Source organism: Canis lupus, chromosome 12, assembly GCF_003254725.2.
Source record: "Canis lupus dingo isolate Sandy chromosome 12, ASM325472v2, whole genome shotgun sequence".
Classification (NCBI taxonomy): Eukaryota; Metazoa; Chordata; class Mammalia; order Carnivora; family Canidae; genus Canis; species Canis lupus.
The window spans coordinates 1677799-1700444 of NC_064254.1; the positions used below are offsets into that span (position 1 = coordinate 1677799).

At 55.7% G+C, this 22646-nt stretch overlaps 2 protein-coding genes across 5 annotated transcripts in view; one reads left to right on the forward strand and one right to left on the reverse strand.

Annotated features, from left to right (window-relative positions):
• Window positions 1–221: 221 nt before the first annotated feature.
• On the reverse strand, window positions 222–22193 carry NOTCH4 (notch receptor 4). Of its 4 annotated transcripts, none has more exons than XM_035697881.2 (30): window positions 21988–22193; window positions 20911–20930; window positions 20638–20680; window positions 18752–19099; window positions 18554–18676; window positions 18200–18436; window positions 17932–18087; window positions 17427–17621; window positions 15478–15591; window positions 14469–14582; window positions 14259–14381; window positions 13296–13446; window positions 12555–12700; window positions 12130–12282; window positions 11793–11910; window positions 11487–11574; window positions 10982–11135; window positions 9741–9925; window positions 7570–7822; window positions 7233–7345; window positions 5888–6411; window positions 4904–5287; window positions 4623–4798; window positions 3890–4109; window positions 3662–3734; window positions 3421–3559; window positions 2602–2897; window positions 2250–2397; window positions 1729–1826; window positions 222–1522 (listed from the first exon to the last, which is right to left on the reverse strand). In XM_035697881.2, the coding sequence occupies exons 1-30, from the start codon at window positions 22043–22045 to the stop codon at window positions 818–820; spliced, it is 5655 nt and encodes a 1884-aa protein (XP_035553774.2). In that variant the 5' UTR covers window positions 22046–22193; the 3' UTR covers window positions 222–817. The 4 variants fall into 4 exon arrangements, with proteins under 4 accessions (XP_035553774.2, XP_025274077.3, XP_025274078.3 ...); XM_025418292.3 differs by adding an exon at window positions 21097–21178 and having other exon boundaries at window positions 20638–20930; XM_025418293.3 differs by lacking the exon at window positions 18752–19099 and adding an exon at window positions 21097–21178 and having other exon boundaries at window positions 20638–20930.
• Window positions 3927–22646, forward strand: part of LOC112641361 (butyrophilin subfamily 3 member A2-like) — a 57118-nt gene continuing 38398 nt past the window's right edge. Inside the window, 3 exon segments of the mRNA XM_035697896.2 lie at window positions 3927–4067; window positions 8346–8459; window positions 9106–9204. The gene's annotated coding sequence lies outside the window, so the exon portion shown is untranslated.

Consider the following 22646-nt stretch of genomic DNA (forward strand, 5'->3'; position numbering starts at 1 on the left):
GTGTGTGTGTGTGTGGTTTCTCCCTGGGCTACCAGACTCTTGCTTTCAGATGATACCCCAAATTAACACAGTACCCTCAACTCTACTTATTCTTGCTCTTGAAACTGTACTTAAAACCTCCATCCAAAGGGATGACATTGATCTTAGGGCGCAAAATTCTGAAAACACTATGTAGCCATTCCCATATTTTTTCCCATCCCACTCTTAAAAAAAAAAAAAAGTTAACATTTCAGATAAGCTTTATTATGGGGTGACAGATCTGAGGTTTTTAAATAGTGATAGAGGTGATGAGAAGAGTGGTGCTTCATCCCTGTGATGGTTTGTTGAAAAGGGAAGTGGAGAGAGTGCAAGGAGTCATCAGCTGGAGTGGCCTTTGGCCCCCCACTTCAGCACCTACACAGTGCCTGGCATACAGTGGGCACTCAATAAATATTTGTTAGCCGTTTGTGGGTGCTGGGGGTAATGGGTAATAGAGACTTCCGTTGGGTACCATATACAGGAAAGACTGTCTTACATCTTATATGTCTGGAGTTATTGGTTCCAGTTCAGAGGTAATTCCCCAATCCCACTCCACCCTTCGGTAGCCCCTCACCCTTATTTTCTGGGAGAAGGCTGGGCCCTCTTCCTTCAGCACCCTAAGCCCCTTTTCCAGGGCTATACCTTTTCCGTGTGAAGAGAATGCGTGGGCGTACACTCATTTGGGGAGGGAGATCATAGGACCCTTCACTTTTGGGGTTCCAGGATCTTAGAAATCTGGAGTCCTTCCAGACTGTCCTATCATGGATGTTCACTTTTAGAGTCCCGGCCTCGTAGTGTCCTATTTTTGACCCTCGCCTCCCGTGTTTAAAGGCATTACTTCGTGGGTTGGGGGTCCCCAAGCAAGTCGAGGGGATCCCCGCTCCGGCGACGGAGTGAGGCAAGGAGGCGGGATCGGCAAGGAGGCGTTGGAGGTGGGGCCGCGGGCTCCCAGGGTCACCCAATCGCAGGGCCAGTCGTCAGCCGAGGCCACACCCCCGCCCCCGGCCGCGACCCCGGATCTTCCTCGCGCGACCCCGGTGTGGGGCCGAGGCCCGCGCATGCCTGCAGGAAGCCTGCGGGCCCCGGGAGACGCGCCGCCCGCCGCCCCTCCTCTCGACGGGCGCCTGCCGCGAGGGGAGGCCCCGCCCCCACGGGCGGCCCCGGCGGCGGACGGGGTGTGGCCCCCTCGCGGGCCCGGCCCCGCCGACAGCGTCCGGCCGCGCGGCACGGCCCCACCCGCGCGCGGGGGCGAGCTTCCCGACGCGGCCCGGGGGCGGGGGCGGGGGGCGGGGGCGGGGCCGGGGCCGACCCCGCGGGCCCGCGCCTCCAGCGGCCCCCCCCCCTCCAGCAGCGCCAGCAGGTCCCAGTGGTTGCGCTGACGGGCGACGTCCGCGGGCGTGAGCCCCGCCTGGTCCCTCAGTCCTCGGGCCGCTCCCCGCCCCAGCAGCAGCCGGGCGGCCTCCACCGCGCCTTCTCGGGCGGCCAGGAACAGCGGCGTCTGCTCCTGCGGCGCGGGAACAGCGGGGGGCGGGGCGGTCGGGGCGAGGCCAGGGGCGGGGCGAGGGCGCACCCACCGCGCAGGCGCTCCCGGCTCCCCGCGCCCCGGTCGCCCCGGTCGCCCGCCCGCCCGCCCCGCCCCGCCCCCTCCGCGCTCTCCGCGCTCCCTCGCCCTGGCTTGTTGCTCTTGTGGGGACCCCGTCCCGCTCTGACCCTGCCGTCCTGGGCGTCCTTGTCGGCTCCGGCCTGCAGGAGGCAGCGGGCGGCCCGGGCGTTGTTGACGGCGGCGGCCCAGTGCAGCGCGGTTTTTCCTGGGGGACGACGTGGGGGACTGTCAGCCCGAGCCCGGGGACCAGACGCCTGCGTGTCTGTTTCCCACGGACTCCGGTTTTGGGCCTCGGGGCGGCCTCAAAGGCGGAAGCGTTGCCCGGGTGACCGGGTGACCGCCGGCCGGCAGGAAGCCTAGTGACGTCCCCCGCGCGCGGGAGGGACAATGGGACATTGTTCTGGGCTGGGCAGGACCGGAGACCTCCCCGCCAGACCCCTCCCCCCACGGACGCTCCTTCCTCTGCCTGAGGCGAGGAGGGAGGGGAAGGGGCCCCTACCACCCAAAAGCTAGGTGAGAGGGAAGCCCCCAGTCTCCAGTGGGTCCCTCGGGGGCTTCCTTTTGTGCATCTTACACCCCACCTGTGCCACTTTTCCAGAGCACACCACCACCCTCTCCAGATCCGTACCCCATTTATCTCTGGCCCCCACATCTGCTTGCGCTGCAATCAGTTCTTCAACCAGGTCCTCCACCGCCAGCCTGGCGGCCAGCATCAGGGCTGTGGTCCCGTCCTCTGTCCGTGCATCCACCGCAGTCTGTCTGCTGCGGAGTAGGAGCTGGGGGTCCAGAGAGGGCCAGTGATTCCGGCGTGTCCTGGACTGCTAGCTCAGGCCCGCCACTCCAAATCCATACTCAGCCATCTGTTGTTTCTCTTTCAGACGCCCAATCTCACATCATCTTCCTCTCTGACAAACCCTAGGGGATGCTTTTGCCCAGCTTTACTTACCAGTTTCCCTGTAGCGGCCCCAGGGTGCACTGACCTGGCAAACCTCCTGAGCATCAGCAGCCACAGCGGTGTGAAGAGGGGTGCGCCCTGCTCTGTCTGGCTGGTTGGGGTTGGCTCCAGCCTCAAGGAGGCGGCGGGCAGCGGTTGGCCGGGAGAATCGGGCAGCCAGGTGCAGGGGGGTCTCCCCAGTGCCCACAGTGTGAGCCTGGGGACAGGCCCCTCCACCCAACAGAGGTTCCCAGGGCTCAGGGCTTCCCAACCATGCCCCCTGGAAGGTCCTGGACTTCACTTCCCCACAGCAAACTGCTGACATCAGGGGTGTCACCCCATCTGTGGGTGGGAGACATGAGGAATGGGAGACAAGTCAATCAAAAGGACATAACTGGGGAAGGAGGAGAACATGGAGGCTCAGGGAGTATCAGCCCCAGGTGTCAGGAAGCCCAGCTCTGGCTCTTGCTTTTGTGTGGCTTCAGTCAAATGACTTTTTTTGACTTTGTGCTTCGGTTTCCTTGTCTGTAAAAGGACCAGTAGGCCTTAATTCTTTAACATTCCAAGGCAGTGGTTCCCATCCTTGAGTCTGTATCAGACTTACCTGGGGAGCTGGTGAAAACATGAATTCCCCAGTATCTCAGATTTCTGAGCCGGTAGCTCTGGAGTGGAGCCTGAGAATTTATATTTCTAACAATTTCCCTGGTGATGCTCATTCGTCTGTCCTGGGACCACACTTTGAGTGTCACTATTCTAAGGCAGTAACCCTAATTTTGGTTTTCTCAGTTCTAATATCAAAAGGCTTTGTGATTCTAAAAGAGTCAAAGGGAGCTTTCCTTTGCTTGGTCTGGGTTGGCTCACATACCAGGTCCACGGGTGTCCACGTCAGGGACATCCATCTCTGATTCCTGGGGAGGAGTCAGCATGGCTGCCTGGGGGAGCTCCTGACAGTCACTGCTCAGAGGCCAGAGCTGGCACTTGGAGGGTGAGGCCATTTCTTCAGCCTTAGGGATCAGAACAAGGATCAGTGAAGGAAGGTGACTTGTCCCTTCAACTCTGCCGTCACCTCAGGATCATTTCTGCCCCAGTGTTTTCAGCAGGCTCACCTCCTCTCCTTCCTCAGGGCCTGAGCACATCACCACTCCATCCTCATCAACTTCTGCCTCTGGCTTCAGGGCTCTGGAAGAGGGTGTTTGGCTAGAGGACCTTCAGGGTCCCCAGGATTTCCAGCAGCCTGCCTTCCTCTGTCTCCTTCCTCTGCCATCAACTTCTGATGATAAATATCTCCACAGGGAAGAGTCCCCTCCCCGAGCCCTTTTCCTCCTCACTCTTACTTGAGGCGGATGCTGTCTTCACCCAGGGGAGGCCGGCGTCTGCGGGGACCTGGCTGCGTTCGAGGCCTTCGAATGAACCCCGGGGGCAGCCAGAGGGCCCCGTGCTCTCTGCGCCGCCTCCGGATGAGTTGAAGGACGAGAAGAGCCCCAAGGGCCAGGAGAATCACCCCGGCCACTGGTGAGCACAGCAAAGGCCAGGGAAGCTGGTTGGTGGGTGGTACTGGTGGGAGAGACATAGTCACAAAAGAGAGACCATTTCTGGGGAGTCTGGGTACTACTGTGAGACCTTTGGGCAAGTGCAGTGACTTCTTTCATCAGTTTCCTCATCTGTAAGGTGGTAATAATAATAGTACCTGCCTCATGGCATTGTCAGGAGGATTAAATGAGTTGATAATTAGAGCAAAGCCTGGCATGTAGTAAGTGCTAAATGGGTTAGGATTCTTCTATGTACTGTGAGCGGTTCATCAAACCCTCCATCAGAGGGATGATTGGATTTAGTAGAGGATAGACCAGATAATAAAGGTTAAGTACTTAGGGAAATAAGGAAGGATATTGAAGAGCAGATGGGCCACGAGGAGATACAATTGGAAGAATGAGAGGTTCCGGGGGTCAGTCTCCACACAGAATATTTGGGGTCCCTACAGTCCTGTGTCATTTGGCCTCCATTGCTGGTTCTGCCATGAAAGTGGGTCTGGGAGCAGAGTAAGGGGAAGTGTGTGTGGGGGTCACCTACCCGTGCCAGCACGAGGATGGGCAGCCAGCAGGGGTCCTGGCAGCAGGTGCTCCAGGGTCCCCACCGCAGCCATTGCGGCAAGGAAGCGGAGCAGGAGCCCAGGATCCCAGGGACAGCGGGATGCAGGGTGGTCAGGGCCACAGCGGGACAAATCCACACCCATCACCACCACAAACCTGTGGGGGAGGTGCCTCAGAGACCCCTGTGTTGGTCCCTGGCTCCCTTCCTTCCACCCGTTAAAAAACTAATGTCCGCCCCATCCCTCTGCCCGGCCTCCTTACCCAGTGCTGAGAGAGTCTGTCTCCTTGCCTACAGGCTGTGTTTGAGGGGTTACTCTCTCCTGATGTGAAGGGTCCGGGGTTCCTCCCAGCTCCTCTTCGGCCTGGGCCCCAGGATAGGGATACACCATGTCTTTGCCATCACTATCCTTCCTTACCCAGAGCCCCACTCTCAGAGTCAGGGATAGCACTCGGGCCAGGGCCAGCAGCTGCTGGTCCAGGGCTGGGGGGCTCAGGACCACCAGCAGGGCCAGGGAGGGCCCCCATTCCGAACCCCCATCTTTAGGCCTGCAGTCACCCCCATCCCAGCCACATTCCGCGGTGTTGCAGCCTTTCTCGCAGTGTCCGTTGTGGAAGTGATCGTGGCAGTACTGGTCATAGGCTGGACTGTGGGGTGAGGAGAGGGGGACTCAGAATCCCCAAAGGAACCTGACTCCCTTCCTCATTCCAGAGAGCTGCCTGTTATATTACACTGCCTCTAGGGCACTGGTTGCTAAATGGGGAAAGCTCTCGAGCAATGGGCTTAGGCAGGCCCTGGGTGGCAGATAGTCTAGTCACTCTAATGTCTGTGACACCTTTGTCTCCGAAGACTGTTGCCTCTCCCTGCCTTCCCAAGCTTTCTTATCTCCCTGAAGGAGAGACCAAGACCCTTCTCCCTCAGGGGTGCTGTTTGCTAGGGGAGATGCTCCGTGGCACCTGGGCTTAGAGAGAGAGGCTTGAGCTCAGAGCTCCCACAACCTTTAGAGAGGAGCTCGGACAGAGGCAATGCCCTTCTTCCTGGTCCCCATGTTAAATATTGATGCTGCCCTATTCCCCAGGGCTGGACCCTAGTGTCTTATACCCCTATTGAGCAACGGTTATTTGGGTAGAAACTCCCCAGAGCTTGAGGCTGTGTTCACACTGAGACCCAGAGGCATCTGTGTTCTTCCCCCTGCCTCCCCCTGCCCTCCACCCACCCCCAACCCCAAGTCAGGGTTTCAGGCTCACGTGCAGGCTGGAGGAGTCTCACAGTCATAGCCATCAAACAAACACTCTGCAGAGTCACACTGCGGGTGGCACTGCCCATCCCGGAAGAGGAGCCAGCATCGGGAGTGGGAGGGGCAGCCTTTCCAGGGGTCCGGGACCCCCAGGGAGCAGTCTCCCCCATCCCAGTTTCCTCCAGGGCCGCTGCAGCCAGCGTCACAGGCCCCATCTCCACCTCTGCCCTCACATCCCCTTGCTCCGGGCCTCTGGCACTGGGGCCCTGGAGAGCTGGGAGGGCAGGAACATCGGAAGCCTGGGGGCCCCAGCCCAGGGATCTCTGAGCAACTGCCATTGTGTAGGCATGGAGAAGGAGGGCCACAGCCATGAGGAGCCGGTGGGTTCAGGCAGTCAGGGCCCCCGTAGCCATCGAGGCAGGCGCAGCGGGGTGGGAAGCCAGGTTTAGGGGAGGGCAGACACAGGCCACCATGGTGGCAGTGATGGAAGCCACAGGAGGGGGCTCTGTGGCTGCAGGTGGGGCCCTCAAAACCCTGTGGAGAGGAGAGAGATGTTGGGGAAGCTCCTTGTATTCTTCATCCCCTGTCTCGCCCCTGCAAAGGGTTAAGATAATTCAGAGGGTCCTAGAGTCTCATATCTGGAAGGGGCCTCAGAGAGCATCAGATTCATCACTTTATATATGTTGAAACCATGGTCCGTAGTATTTTCACACAAGGACATACTACACAGTGGTGAAAATGGGTGAGCCATAGCTGTGTGCAACAACTTGGGAGACTGAGCCCTTACAGAGCAGTAGTAATTAAACTGAGATTCTCTTAATCCTTGGACACAGTGTTATATACGTTTTCTCTCTCTGGAAGTAGAACAGGATGGAGGAACACAGAAGTACACATGAGTTACTGTTACTGTTGTAATTAGGTTACGTTTATAGGTGTTATGTTGTAAGGATAATATGAAGAAGGACATGAACACACCAATGATGTTAGTGTGTCATGCATCTGAGGTCCATAAACACATGCATAAGACTTAACCCAATATCATGCATCCGAGGTCCATAAACACACACATACACACAGAGGTGAAAGACCTTATTCATTGTCATCCAGCCTGACTTTGGGGCCTTTCCTTAGGCAGTGCTTATGATTTCTGAAAATTCCATTCATGCTACCACTTGATCCTGCTTTCTCCCTCAACTGCATCTGAAGAGTCACTCACCACCATGAACAGGGGCTAGCTTTCATGGGTAATTCCCACTCCAGTGCTCCCTGGGCTCACCTCTAGGATCCCAGCTCAGGCATTCTCACCTGGCATCAGTGTTAGGGGCAAAAGAGAAGACAGCTTTGTAGACACTCACCTGGGGGCAGTGGCAGGTGAAACCCAGGGGTGGTCCTGCTGTGGTCTCACAGGACCCTCCATGGGAGCAGGGCTGGCTTTGGCAGGGGTCTGTCTCCACTTCACACCACTGGCCTGTGGTGGGGTGGGATTAGACCTCACACACTGCTTTGGTCAGTGCTTCCTTCCTAGCTCATTCCTGGGAGTTGACCCAGCATTAACCTGCACAGGTAGAGGGATCCTGGGGCATGTTCTCTGGGGTGGGGTTTAGAGACAGGGGGATGGACACAATGACTAGGTGGGGATTGTGAGCTTAGCTGTGCCACAAAAGTGCCTGCGCACACCCTCCCAGGCCTCACCTGTGTATCCAGGCAGACACTGGCAGTAGAAGGCATTGGCCAGAGAATGGCAGGCTGCAGTGCCTGTGGGGTGGCAAGGCCGGTCCAGACACTCATCTACGTCTCCCTCACAGCGCAGCCCCACAAAGCCTGGAGGGCAGGTGCAATAGTAGCCTCCAGGTTTGGGGGTGCAGGTCCCATGGTTGTGACAGGGCTGGGACTGACAAGCGTTGGATTCCTTTGAGCAGTTCTGTCCATTGTAGCCTGGGGCACACTGCCGGCAAAGAGGGTCAGACAGGGAACTAGTCATTTGGGCCGTCCCAACACTACGGGGGACCTAGCTCAAGATCCTTTGCCCTGTGTCCCGTCCCCACCTTCCAGTTCAAAACATCATTCAACTCACCATCTGTCACAGCCCTGTGTAGCTAACCCTTCCATCTCAACTCCATGATACACATTCAGTAGCATGCAACTTAACCCCTCCAGCAGCCCCAAAGCATCCTATGACACATTGCCACTGAGGTAATTTTTGGTAAGACCTCCCTCCCCTAGCCACACCTCCGCCAGGTTCTTTCAGGCTTTACTGATTAATTTGGAAGCATTTATTGAATGCCTGCTTTGTGCCAGGCTCTGTTGTAGGCACTAGGGATATGAAGAAATTTAGAACTCCTCCCTGCTCTCAATCAGCCAGAGGCAAGAGACCACTAGCATGTATTATATGATTCTCATACACAACCTCATGAAACTCTCCCCCAAACCCTGCATGTGTCTTATCTCATTTGATTCTCACTTTACAGAAAAGTTGACTGATTCCTGGAAAGACTGAGTGACTTGCACAAGTCTGGTCGGTGGCAGAGCTGGGATGCAGCACAAGTCTGTGACTTCCTAACCAGTACCCTGAAGCCTTCTGGGTTTGTTTTATACCACTCTGCCAGGGGGGAGGGTCATTGATGAGGTCTGTACCATGTGCTGAGTTCTTGCAAGAGCAAAGAGAGTGTGTGAGACACACTACCAGGAAAGCTTCAGAAAAGTGAAGAAAACGGGAATTATGGAGAATCCAAGGAGTGGCCAAAGGGTTGGGAGAAGCAGGCGAGCGGGGTGTTTTGGGGATGTCTGAGGGAAGGAGTCTCAGGAAAGGGGAGATAAAGCTGAGTATTGGGCACAGGGGTGTTTACTACTAATTAGTACCCTTCTTTTGTATATGTTTGAAAATGCTCATGATAAAAAGTTAAAAAATAAAATTGAAAAGTTAAAGAGAATGCTTAGGGGATCTGCATCAGGCTTTTTTATCCAGAGTCAGGGTTTTTTTTCTTTCTTTTTTTTTTTTTTTTTTTTTGAGATAGAGGTTATGGGGGAGACACAGTGGGAGAGGGAGAGAGAGGATCCCAAGCAGGCTTCAAGCCCAGCCAGGAGCCTGGCTCAGGGCTCCATCTCATGACCCTGGGATCATGACTGGAGCTGAAATCAAGAGTCAGATGCTTAATCCCAAAGTTGGGGTCCTGAGTATAGGTATCAGGCTACTCAGACTTGAATCCTAGCTTTGCCTCTGTTGCTCAGTGACCAGAACCACCAAAGAGAAGCCCAAACCCAGTCTGGAGAGAAGCTAGGGACATTCTCCTGAGGAAGGCACCTCTTGGGCACCATCCAATGGAAGAGGTATGGGGAAGGGCTGGAAGAGCCAGTAGATGGGGTGTGTAGGGAAGCCAGTAGCAGCTGGAGCAGAGAGAAGGAGGGTGGGGGTGGGGCGAGATGAGACCTGAGAGGTGGGCAAGGCTGGGTCACGTGGGTTTTGAACTTCAGGGTTAGAGAGGTGGGCAGCCACTGAAGGGAGTGACAGGTCAACTTAAAATTTTCAACAGAGCACCCTGGTAACAGAGTAAAGGCTGAGCCTACAGGCCGACAAATATGGAGCTGGGGACAGTAATCCTCAGGGTGAAGGATTACTGAGGTAATCCTCAGGGTGCCCAGGTGGTATGAAACAAAGCCGGATGGAGCAGTGGGACAAAGGGTGAAGGAGGAAAGACAGAGTGGTGAAAGATTTAGGAGGCAAAGGGCATGGGCTGGTGGTAGGTTGGATGTGTGGGGTAAAGAAAGGAAAGGAGATGACTATATCACTGCCCGGCCCAGGTACTTTTCCCACAGCTGGTCCCCCCGGTCACCCCTCCCCGTTGTTCTTCTCAAGACCTGCTTACCTGGCAGAGATACCCATTGGGCTGGGCTATGCAGGTGGCCCCATGTTGGCAGGGTCTGGACTCACATGGGTTTACCCTGTCCTGGCAGGTACTGCCTTGGAATCCAGGAGGGCAGTGGCAGAAATAGGAGGAGCCACTGTCAATGCAGAGGCCTCCGTTCTGGCATAGGGAAGAAGCTGCTGTGCCTGAGGAGAAAGGCAAAGAGGGATGGAAAAGGCTCAGTTGAGTGGAAAGGTTCTCAGGGGCCACAGACCCTGAGCTGAGAGGCTCTTGGAGATCGCGAACATTCTTGGGGTGGGTGGAGGCTACTTGAAGCCTGAGCCCTCAGTAACTCCTGGTGCTAAGAAGTTATAATATCAAGATCCCCCTCCTGCTTGTTCTGCCAGAATGGAGAGAGAGGATCTCTTGTTAAGCTTATTAGATCATCATAAGCACCCATATCCTTGGTTTAAAACAAGTCTCAAGCAAGAAGGAACTCAAAGGAAACTTCAGGTGGGGGTTTAACTAATGACTTGGGTCTGTCCCCTGAATTTGCATCCTCTGATGTTCTCTTGCTATGATTCCCATCCCCTCACCCCACAGGAGGCTCCTTCCTGAGTTCTGCTCATGGTCAGCCTCATTTGGTTGAGGGAGGTATTCTTTCACAAGGGGAGTTGACATAACATCAGAGTGAGTGGGGAGCAGCTGTTGAGTTGAGGGCCATTGGGTTATTAAGTATGATCCACTCTGGTTGAGTTATGATGATAGTGACAGAGTTCAGTTGCTTCTCATTGAGTTGTGTCCCTGTGGTTGTTTCTTTTTTTTTTTTTTTTAATTTATTTATGATAGTCACAGAGAGACAGACAGAGAGAGAGAGAGAGAGAGAGGCAGAGGCACAGGCAGAGGGAGAAGCAGGCTCCATGCACCGGGAGCCCGACGTGGGACTCGATCCCGGGTCTCCAGGATCGCGCCCTGGGCCAAAGGCAGGCGCCAAACCGCTGCGCCACCCAGGGATCCCCCTGTGGTTGTTTCAACTGGAGTCTTATTGGCTAAACTGGTTGGTATTGCTAGAGTTGTGTTGAGTTGTGTTAGGCTGCCCTGAGGGTTGAGCTGTAGAATCACTAATAGTGTTTGTTCTGTGTTACTTTGAGTCTTAGTTGGTTGTTTTGGCCAAGTGTTGTGTGTGGATGCCTTTAGGGCTCAGGTAGAGGGGGACACCCTTCTCTCTTTGTTTGCTCCCCACTTGGTCCTTGGGTTAGTACCTTGGCTCAGAGCAGCCTTCTGACAGAAGGACAGTGGAAGGTTGCAGAGAGGCCCGGTCCATCCTTGGAGGCACAGGCACTGGAAGGAGGGCCCAGTCTGGAGGCAGTAGGAATTGTGTGGACAGGGCTTCTGGGCACATAAATCCATCAGAGTCTGAGGTTTGGGAAGGAGCATGAGACAGAGCTGAATATTATGTTTTGAGGCCCAGGGATGGTCTTCTACCAGCTTCTCAAAATCCTAAGCTCTCAGACTCTCTCCTGAATGGTCTGGGGCCAGGTGATAGCCCCCCTACCCCACCCTGGTTTTCTTTGATGCCCACATCCCAGAACAGTCTCTGGGATCAGAGATTCTTTTGTTCCTCCTATTCCTTGCAAACCTCAAGCTGGACCTCCACTCCCACATCCTTCCAAGCTCCCAGTTCTGTCTTCTAGTCCTGGAGACCCTCCACTAGAGCCCTCCAGCCACCACCCTCCTCAGCACACTTGGCTTAGTGCCCCTCCTCACCTGGCAGGTGCCTCCCGTGTAGCCAGGGGAGCAGAGACAGTGGGGACCCTGAGGGCCATCTTGGCAGGTTGCCCTGTTCCTACAGGGGCTGGAACAAGACAGACACAGAGCACAGTGGGAGGAAGTCCAGGCCATCAAAGGGGAGGGAATGTGACGTGATGGTGAGATGGGGAGCCAGGAAGGGAGGCAGTGTGAAAGGATGTGGGGTATGGAATGTGAGGCAGCCTCTCCAGAGGAGATGGAGAGGCATGGAGGCCAAGGGGCCAAGGGGCCAAGGCCAATCTTCCTCTAGGGGTCTTTGCTCACTTGTCTGCGCAGCTGGGACGGGTCCTTTCCTCACAGTGGGGGCCCTGGAAGCCCGCAGCACAGAGGCAGGAGGAGGTGCCAGGCCTGTTCACACAGGTACCCCCATTGAGGCACGGGGCTGGAGAGAGGAGGCTGTGAGGGGTTGGGTTCCTTGCCCGTAACCTGGCCTGTGACCTCAGTCACACCACACACAGGACGTACATGCCCTCCCTGCTGGCCCCATCAAAAGAGCATCCCATAATGGTGCTCAATTAAGTGTTTTTCTTATAGCATAGACACACCCTGACCAATTCCTCTCTCCTCTGTGGCCCAGCTGAAGGACACAGCAGGCACTCACCAGAGGCACAGTGGTCAGTGCTGGTCTGACAGCGGGGCCCAGTGTGGCTTGGAGGGCAGGTGCAGGAATAGCCCCTAGGGCTGGGGCTACAGGAGCCACCGTTGAGACAGGGCCCTGAGTGACAAGCTGTCACCTCCTCGCTGCAGGTAGGGCCTGTAGGAAATGAGGAGGTTCTGAGAAAGGGAACCCTCTTCTCTCTTGTCTTCTTCTACCTCCCTCTCCTTCCTTTTCCTCATCCCCATCCCTGTTCTCCCCCATCCAACCTCTTTTCTCACCACCTTCTGCACATCACCTGCATTCCCTGCAGTCTCTGTTCCATTCTCCTTGGTGGTGACCAAGACCCAGAGTCCTTGGACACATGTCTTTACTGCTCTTGGTTAGAGAGTAGCCAGCCCAGAATGCCTGTGGTTTAGGGAGGGCCTCACCTGTGTGGCCTGGGGGGCAGGTGCAGTTGTAGCCAGAGGGCTGGGGATGGCAGGTCCCCCCATGGGCACAGGGCACGGAGATGCAGCCTCCCAGCTCTGCTTCACATGCTGGTCCTGTCCAGCCCACATCACACACACATGAGGATCTGGTCATAAAGAGAAAGGGGAGAGTTTTTTCTTCTAGTGTTTTTCTCTATCCCCTCCCCATTGGTCAGCCCCCTAAGACCTCTTGTTTTTTAGCCCTGACACTCTGGCTCCTTTCTTCATTGGCTCTGCACTCAGCATTGTCCCCCTTCCATAATATACATGTGAACATGTACATATGTCTCTCATAACTTGTTTATTGTCTGTCTTTCCTCATTAGAATGAAAGCTCCATGAGAACAGACATGTTGTCTCTTTTGTTATGTGTGGTTCCCCCAGTGCCTTGAAAAGTATCCACACATAGCAGGTGCCCAGTGTTTGTCTAATGGATGTTGAGTTGGCCCTGGGATTTGGTGCTTTTCTTTCTGCTCTCACCGCCTACCCCTCTGTTTCTCCCATGATTTATGAACTCCCTCCTCCATGGGATAGCACTCACTAGTTGCGCCTTCATGTTGGCTGTGACCTCAGCACTTTGCCATCTCCTTCCTCTTCCCTCTTGGTCATTTCCCACCAGCTTGCCCCTCACTGTCTGTCTTCTCCTGCCCTAACTGAGGAGGACCCAGAGGACAGTAAAAATGAGGAGGGGCTGGAAGGTTACCTCTGGCAATGTCCATGGTGGCAGGTGCAGTTGTCCTCAATGGGGGCACACCCAGGGCTTCCATCAGGGCAGAGGCAGTGGGCCTTGTCCTGGCATTTTTGCTTGGGTTGGCACAGGCTGGGAGCACACAGGGGAACCTCACAGAGATGACCTGGGGTGGAGATGGGTCAAAGAGAAAACAGAGTCCCTCCATATCCTCAATGGGACCAAAGCCACTTCTTACATATGACTTGCTTACTCCCCATGAACCTGTGCTTCAGTGGTTCCCTGCTACCTCAGGCTAACTTCCTCAGAATGACACACAGGGCCCTGCATGACACGATTTTCCTACAACTGCCGTGCTCCTCAGTTTCACTCTGTTGCACCCTAAACTCAGGACGTTCTGTGGTTCCTTAAGTGGGGATGTGCTTTTCTTCCGTCCACACCTTTGTGCATCAGTTACCTGCAGCTAAAACATGCAGTCATTCTATTTTGACAAACTCCTACCCATTCTTGAAGACTCAGCTTAGCCATCACCTCCTCCATGAAGCTTTCTCATCTCTAGTCTGGTTGGCTGGTCCTTTGTGCTCCTATTGAATCCTATGCAGTCCTCTCTCAGAGCACCTCTGGGCCATTGCCCAGAAGAGACTTCTTGGTCTCTCTGCACTATATTTAAAGCCAGTTGAGAGCAGCTTTCTTACTCTGCTTATATCTGTATGGGGCATAGGATATTAATACGTTCTTGCTAAGTAAGTGCACAGATGGCTTCCAGTTTCTGAACCCTGGATCACACCATTCCTGTTTGGCCCAGTTTGGGTTCTACCAATGACACCTGCTGTCAGCACTCAGGTTGCATAACTTGGAGGAGTTCCAGTCTCATTTTCTTCTCACATCCCAACCCTCAAATGCCCAGCAATAGCCTCTGCTCCACCCCAAATGGGCTCAACTATCCTGCCAGTCCTTTCTAACGCCTCCCCTGCTGACCTGTGAAGCCAGAGGGGCAGAGGCAAGAGAAGGCTCCGGGGAGATCCAGGCAGCTGGCTCCAGTGGGGCAGGGGCCACTCAGGCACTCGTCCACCTCTGCCTGACAGTGTGGGCCTTCAAAGCCTATGGCGCAGCAGGATAGTCAGAGGGCTGCATGCAGGTCTGCCCTTTGCCCCCACTCTCCCCTCCAGTGTGTGAGCTCTGGTTTACCTGGGAGACACTCGCAATGGAAAGATCCAGGCTGGTCCTGGCACTGACCCCCATTGGCACAGGGAGAGCTTGCACACTCATTGATGTCTTCCTCACACTGGGAGCCTGTGAATCCTGGTGGGGCAGGAAGCAAGTGGGGAGAGATTGCAAAGTTGTCTCCCTCCCTCCCTCCCTTCCTTCCTCCCTCCCTTCCGACTTTCTCTAGAGTTATTAGGGAGTTTGTTACAAATAGTTGTGACTGAGCTATATAGGTATGATTTCATGGATTCAAACAAGAAATTTAGAGTCAATACTGATCTTTAGCCTTCCATTTACATATATGGAAATAACATTGCTACAAATTGCAATGGAGAGAATCTTGTTTCCAATGGCTTGGTTTGGGGGTTCGTCTACATGTTTCATTATATAGTGAAGGCACCAATTGGGGGCTTCTCAAGTAGTGATTTGGGTTTCAGAACATTAACAGAGCATAACTTGGTGGCTTTGTTCTTCACATAAATAAAGCATAACTGGATATTTGTGTCAATGCTGAAAATACATTGTATCAAAAGCATAAATGCAAGTCCTGGCCCTTCCCCTCAACAGAGTGAACCTGGAAGGCTTCCCAGAGGCAGACACCTGGAGATGCCAGCAGGATGATGCTCAGCCACCTGCCAGCTGTGTGACTTTGAGCAAGCTACTCAAGCTCTCTAGGCTCCAGTTCCCTCTGTAAAAGGGGAATAATGCAACCTATCTTATGGTGTCATTGAAAGGTTTAAACGAGGGAATGCCTGAAAAGTACACAACCAAGTGTAAATAGTAATGGAGTAAATAATCAAGGAACATCCATTATCATCATAGCAGGGAACAGAGGGATCTGATGAAGCTGAGAAGGAAGGCCTGGGGCAGTGTTCGCTGTATCCAGGGTGACCAGTGCCAAGACCAGCCCAGGATCCCTAGGAACAGGGAGAGCCTACTGAGGACTCTGGAGGAGGGCCAGAAAGGGTGGTTTAGGTAAATATGCACTCACCGGGCAGGCAGACACAGAGGAAGCTGTTGAGCCCGTCGTGGCAGTCAGCCTGGTTCAGGCACGGAGCAGAGGCACACTCGTCAGTCTCCACCTCACAGAACTGCCCTTCTAGGCCTGAGGACATGGAGGTGTGGTGTGGGCTGAGGCTCAGCTGGGTTGGCCTGACTGGGCCCCTCACCCCTTCTGCCAAGGAGGCCTGGGTTCTAGAACCAGCATGTGCCCTGTCAGGCAGCCCCTCCCAGGGTGCTCTCTGACTGCGGGCTGGGGAGATGAGCCCGCAGTCCTGCTACCCTGCTGTGTGAGGCTCTGCCTTCTTCAGATATAAAGGCTCAGGAAGCACAGCACCTGCTGGGGCCTGTGGGAGCCGCAAGGAGGTACCTTTTGGGGCCGTTTGCTGCACAGAAGGTGGGCTCATCCAGTGGGGCTAATGAGCCTGGAGGTCCTCATGGCACAAATGAGACAAATGGGTATCTGCTCGAAGGGGAGCCAAGCCCCTTGTTCTTCCTGAGCAGGCATTTGGGAAGCTGGTTGGTCCCAGATCTGTCCTGCATCTTTGGGCTTGTCCTGGTATCATTCTCACCCTGACCTGAAACTGGCTCGGCCTCTAGACCTCAGCTGCCTCCCACTTCTTGCCTGGGGCATCTTGGTAACTATCCCTGGCCCTTGGATTGCTGGGCAGTTTTCTCCACTTTTTACTCTGGATGCTGCTCAATTGAGGAAGGCTGTTTTGTGTAGTGGCTAAATCTATGGAAGCCCTGGGCTTGAATCCTTGCCCCGTTGCTTACTAGCTGGACAGCTCACTTAATCTCCCTGTGCCTCAGTTCCTTCATTTGTAAAATGGGCACAGCTACAATGCTGACCTCATAGGATTGTTGCAGAGATGACAAAATGCATGGAAGATGCTTAGGTGGTACCTGGCACTAAGTAAGCTAGTATTTTTCTGGTTTCATTCAGCTTCCTGATATTGGCTCTGTCTCTGTGTCCCTGGGGAGAACTTTTTCCCTCTTAGAACCAGCTTGGAGGGACACCTGAGAGGCTCAGCAGTTGAGCGTCTACCTTTGACCCAGGGTGTGATCCTGGAGCCCCGAGATTGAGTCCCCACATTGGGCTCCCTGCATGGAGCCTGCTTCTGCCTCTGCCTATGTCTCTGCTTCTCTCTCTGTGTGTCTCTCATGAATGAATAAAATTAAAAAGGATAAATTGTATATAGTTCCTACTTCCAGGATTCTATAATGCTCTGGGCTGAAGGCGGTGCTAAACTGCTTAGCCACCCAGGCTCATTTATTTATTCTTGAGAGACACACAGAGAGCGAGGCAGAGACACAGGCAGAGGAAGAAGCAGGCTCCATGCAGGGAACCCAATGCGGGACTTGATCCTGGGTCTCCAGGATCATGTTCTGGGCTGAAGGCGGCGCTAAACTGCTGAGCCACCCAGGCTGCCCATAAATAAAATCTTAAAAAAAAAAAAAAAAAAAGAACTAGCTTGGAGGTAGGTGCAGCCTTGTGGCATTTATTTTTCCTCTTGCACCAAATTGAAGCATATAGGCTTTGGGATTTTAAGGGTCTACTCAATTACTACAGGGGAGAGTTCCTCTGATTAGGAGGGACATTCTGAGTTGGCATGAGCAGAGGCTGCTGCCGTGCTGCCCTTTCTCGACCACCTTCTGTCTACAGCGGACCAGGCTGTGCACTTTACGTGACCATGAAATGAATGCTTCCCCCTCACCCCCAGACTTGAGCAGTGCACAAGCTCATTATCATCTGTGGCAGCCCTTCTCCTAGGAACCATAGGTTTCCTGGAGATTTTATCTGGGGCAGGGAGATGAGAAGCATTCTTTGGTAACTGACCCCAACTGGTCTGGGGCCGTTTGTGTTCTGCAGGGGTCATGTCTCGTGGGTTCAGGATGAGTCCCCTGTGTCCTCTACCCAAGGCCCCCTGCATCTAGTACCTGGTGGGCAGAGACAGTGGAAGGTGGCGAGTAGGTCCAGGCAGGTGCTGCCGGGGTGGCAGGGCTGGGACAGGCACTCATTGTGATCAGCCTCACAGCGGGAGCCCGTGTAGCCAGGGGGACAGAGGCAGTTGAAGGAGCCGGGGGTGTTGAGGCAAGAGCCGCCGTGTTCACAGGGACTAGGGCCTTGCTGGGCTGGGAGGAGAGAAGAGTCAGGAATCCACAGGAGCCCCCAGTGGAAGGGCAAAGAGGTCAGACTGCCAGGGAAGGCATGAGGGCCAGAGTGTGGCAGGGGAGAGCAAATCAGAGAAAGAGCCAGTGTCTTTAAGACAGAGATGAACTAACTGGGACCTGGAGGGCTGAGCACTGCTGTGAAGACCGTGCAGGGAAGAGATGCCAGATCCGGACAAAATCAGAAGAGAGATGGTTATATTTTTTGTTTGAAAGACAATTTGCAGAGGCTGCTTGGGGGGCTCAGAGAGGATCTGATGCGGGGATGCCTCACCCATCTGACACTCATCCAGGTCCTGGTGGCAGGTGGGCCCTGAGTAGCCAGGTTGACAAAGGCAGAGTGTGGAGCCTGTCAGGGGGTTGGTGCTGCACTGGGCTTCCCCGTGGCACGGCTGGCTCAGGCACATGTCCTCCATGTGGCACAGGAGTCCTGGAGGGCAGGGTGGGCGTGAGGCTCTCGGGGCCGCAGCTGCCCCAGCTGCCCTGCTGGTGCCTCTCGCGCTCGTCATCTCTACCGCCAACTCCCACGCCCTCTGGCACACCTGTGCGGCCAGGTGGGCAGAGGCAGGAGAAGGAGCCCACGCGGTCAATGCAGGTGGATCCTGGGGCACAGGTGGCAGCAGCACAGTCATCCAGGTTCTCTTCACAGCCTGTGCCTCCCCAGCCACTCACACACACGCAATGGAAGCTGCCAGCCGAGTTCTGGCAGGTACCCCCGTTTCTGCAGTGAAGGGGACCCTGGGTCTCACATTCGTCCACATCTTCAGAGCAGTCCCAACCTGCGGGGGGCAGGGTAGGAAGGGGACAAAGGCTGGAGCTGGGAGTCCTGTGAGGAGGGGAGGCCGGGGCTGACCATCTGGGCCGCAGGTGCCATGGGCCTGGCTTGCACGACTCACCTGTCCAGGCCTCTGGGCAGCGGCAGGTGTAGGTGCTCAGCCCATCCTGGCAAGTGCCCCCATTCTGACACTCGTGCCCAGCACAGTCATCTGGGTTCACCTCACAGCCTAGGCCTGTGAGACCTGATGGGGTCATGAGATTAGCTGAGGGAAGGGAACCTCCCTACCCAGAGAGAGAGGCTGCAGGTGAGGACACACCTTGGGGGCAGAGGCAGAGATGGAAAGTGGAATCTCTCCCTGGAACCAGCTGACAGGTGCCCCCATTGGGACAGCCACTAGGGGGGCAGGGTCCTGGCTGAAGCTCACAGTGCGGACCCTCCCGCCCAGTAGGGCAGTGACACCAGAAAGATCCCAGGGTGTTATGGCAGGAAGTGCCCTTGGGGCAGGGTCCCGGGTCCAGGAAACACTCGTTGATATCGTGTTCGCAGGCATGGCCCTCGAAGCCAGGTGGGCAGAGGCACTGGATCTGGGGGTGTGTGGCCAGACACACTCCTCCATTGATGCAGGGGTTGGCTGAGCAGAAGTCCTGAAGCTGGCACTGCTCACCTGAGGCAGAGGGCAGAGGGGGCTGCCTGTAGTTCTGCACAAAACCCAGCTCATCTGAGATAACTCAGCTCTCACTCTGGATTATCTCTGTGTCTGATTTTCATGTTTCCTTCCATTTCCTCCCATACCTGCCTTGCCCTGCTTCACCACCCCTCGCCTCGGATTTGCCATTCTGGAAAATAGAACGTGTCGTTGATGGTGGGGATATGGCAGATTGGCCCTACCTGAGCAAATCTGGGTCCTTCTAGTGGGGACCTTTCCTTGGTGGGGAGGTGAAAAGCACCCGGCCACTGCAGGCAGGAGACTTAGCACTGCTGTGCCACAAGGCTCTGCACCCTCAGACGGTTGTCTGGCCTCTCTTGTCTGGGTTCCCTAATCTTTAGGTGGCTACAGGGTTCCAGATAGTGATAAGGAGCCGCACCTCTCAGCCGTTTGCACCAGTGGCAATGGCGGTGGTGGCCCCTGGCACTGAGCTATGTCAGTGCCTCCTGAGCATCGCTCTCTTTCCTCCTCTCAATGACCTTATGAAGTGTGGACATCAGCTGACAACCAAGGACGTAGAGAGTTAGTGCAAGGGCACAGGTCTCATCCATGGTGAGCTGGCACCCAGACCTGGGGAAGGGCTCCCAGAACCCCTGCTCCAAGCACAGGGCTGGGCAAGTTGCCACTGTGATCCTTCTTGTCACACAGCCTGGTTTCTCACCCCCAAGTCCTCAGAATTACCTGGACAGTTAAAAAGTCTCCATGCCTGGGCACAGCCCAGACCCACTAAATCAGCCTCTCTGGGATGTGGACATCAGTATGTTTAGGGCTTTCCAGGTAATTGCTGTGCCTCAGCAAGTTTGAGGAGCTCCCTTCTAGTCCACTGCTCACAGAGCACTTCCCTACCCATGTGGCCTTCACTGCCCTGTCCAGTCCCCTCCGTCCTGGTAGGTCAGAGGAGCCTTCCTCTCCTGAGGCCCTTGGCTGTTCTGCACCCCTGCCTACTTCCTCAGGCTAGCATACCCTGCTCCTGCCACCACCCCACTCTCCCCACATCCTTGCCCCAGGGCTGCACCCTTCTTCCCAGGATTGACACCCATTCCTCTCTCTGGGTCAGAGCCCTTCCACGCTCATTACACTTCCCACCAGCACATCTATCCAGGTGCTGCTCTGGGCTCCCACTCCTCAGAATAGAGACCATCCAGATGACCATAATGCAGAATCCTGGAGGTTCCCCTCCCCCACCTTGTGCTGGGTATGTTAACACCCTCTGGCTGCTGGACGGAGGGGCCAGGGAAACAGGCCAGGGTGGTGCACCAAAAGGGGCTATGGCAGGAGACATTTACGGACAAGTTTGGAAAGACTTCAACATTTAACCATCGGTGCAGCCATGCTGGTGAATGTCAGTCTCAGGTAAATCGTCAGCAAGAGTCAGCTTCTTGATTCGCACAGCCTCTGTCCTCAGAAGGGCTCCCTGTATCTCAGACTCCAGCTCTATCTTTCCCAGCCAGCTGCTCCTGTCCCCCCCCCCACCCCGCTTCCCCCTCAGTGCTCACCTGTCCATCCAGGCAGGCAGGAGCACTGTGGGCGGCCTGAGGCCTGGATGTGGCAGCGGCCCATTTTGGAACAGAAGGAAGAACAGGGGTCCTTGAGCAGGGTCTGGCACCTCTGGCCGGTGAAGCCAGAGGGGCAGGTGCAGGAGAAGCTGGGGGCCAAGGGAGAGGGAAGGCCAGGGGAGCCTGGGAGGGCAGGAAGCAGGGCTTGGCAGCTGCCCCCATTCTGGCAGAGCTGGGCATCCTGGCAGGGGTCGGGAAACTGGCAAGTCTCACCCAGGAAGCCAGGTGCACACCTGAGCAGGGGAGGAGAGAGGACAGCTTACTCACTGGGCCCTCTTTGCCTTCTCTCCCACCTCCCTCAGAGCCTTTACTTCCTCTCTTTCTCCTTCCTTCCCAGTCCCCCCTCCACCCTGCTCTCCTTCCCCGTTCCAGTCTCCCAGTCCCAGGAGGCACACTCACTGGCAGGTCCCTTGTCCCTGAGATAGGCTCAGGCAGGTGCCTCCATTGGCACAGGGTTCTGGGGAGTCCCCACACGGCAGCACTAGGGATGGAGATGAGGATGGGATGGGCCTGGGGAGTACTGTGCTCCCCATTTCCCCCTCTGGGTGCTCTGGAGGGACCTGCCTGTAGCAGCGGGACGCGTGCTCTCTCGGACCACTGCCTCTGTTCCTGGTCCCCAAGTGGTGCTCTTGCCCCAGTGCCCCCCCCCCCCGCCCCCCCAATCCCAGGCCCAGGCCTCTAGATCCTCTTCGCTATTAATCCCCACCCCCTTTCCTGTTTATCCTCTGGCCTCCCAAGCCCAGGCCTCCCAAGCCCAGCCTCAGACTCCATCCCGGAAGCCCTGACAACAGGGCTCAGGAGGGGGCCCTGGGGACTCCAGGAAGGTGAATGGCTGAGACGTTGAAGGGATTTCCTCCCGGAAGAGCCCAGCATTGAGCCATCGGGGGTGGGGACAGCTGGACCGGGAAAGGGACTTGGTCCTAGAGCCCTTGACCTTCCCATGTCTCCATCTCTTGCTTTCTTGTCATCGCCTCCCCTAGCAGGTGGTCAGTTTTTTCCCTCTTCACCTCCTAAACGCCATCTCAAGAGCCCCCTGTCCCAGCTGGGTTCTCTCTGGGAGCGGGCACCCTCCTAGCCATTCCTCTGACAGTTACCGCCCCTGGCTCAGGCCCCAAAGCCTGTTTGTGCAGCTCCGGTGGCAGAGTCTGCTCTCCCTGCATTGGGCAAGGGGGTGAAACTCTCCTCCATCCAGTGTCCCCTCAAAGCACCAGGCTTGGCCCTCTGCCCCCAACCCACCGACACCCTCTTAAGGAAGGTGGGTCCCCTCACTCTCCCACCCCATTGCCTCACCTCTGGTCTTGACAACCGAGTGACACAGCAACAGCAGCAGCAGAGAAGGGGGCTGCATTCCAGAGCCCCTGCCCCAAACCCAGATCCCCTCCCACCTCCTCAGGAAAGGACTCTCAGAGCCCTCACTGGGGCAGGAGCTACCTCCCCTGCTCCCACAGCCCCTTCCTCCTCCTCTGCCTGAAGCAAGCCTCACGTCTGAGCTGTTTCCTGAGTCACACAATGTCCTGGACACCCTAGTGATGGGAGGGGGAGGAGTGGAGGAACATTGAGGGGGATGAGGGAGGGGCCTTCTGTCCCCAACAACCCCTGGGGACCGGAGGAATGGGACTGTGTGGTGGTAGGGCAGGTGAGAGGAGGGGAGCACAGGGCTTGGAGTGAGGGGGCTCTGGGTTCAGCCCCAGCCCTTCTGTTGTGTGGGCTTCCCTTTCTAGAGATGAGAATAGCAGGGTGGCTGCCTCTTGCCCTGGGATGGTCAGGACCTGGAAACAGAGGTGAGGGGTGCTGAGACATCTTCTGCTCCAGGTCCGTATCCAGGCTGCTCGGACAATCTGCGACTTTCTGTACATTGAAATCACTAACCTTGGCAGAGGGAGCCCAGGGTACTTCTGGCCCTTACCTTAGCCCTTGCTGGGAACTTAGTTTTCTTCCTTTGGGGAATG

Excerpts from the sequence above, each read along its gene's own strand:
- NOTCH4 (XM_025418292.3), bottom strand. The coding sequence starts at position 22,045 with ATGCAGCCCCCTTCTCTGCTGCTGCTGTTGCTGTGTCACTCGGTTGTC. Across the intron at positions 18,677-18,751 it reads TCTCTGCCTCTGCCCCCAAG|GTCTCACAGGCCTAGGCTGT; the intron begins GTGTGTCCTCAC and ends TGACCCCATCAG. Across the intron at positions 11,136-11,486 it reads ACACGGGAGGCACCTGCCAG|ACTCTGATGGATTTATGTGC; the intron begins GTGAGGAGGGGC and ends CCCAAACCTCAG.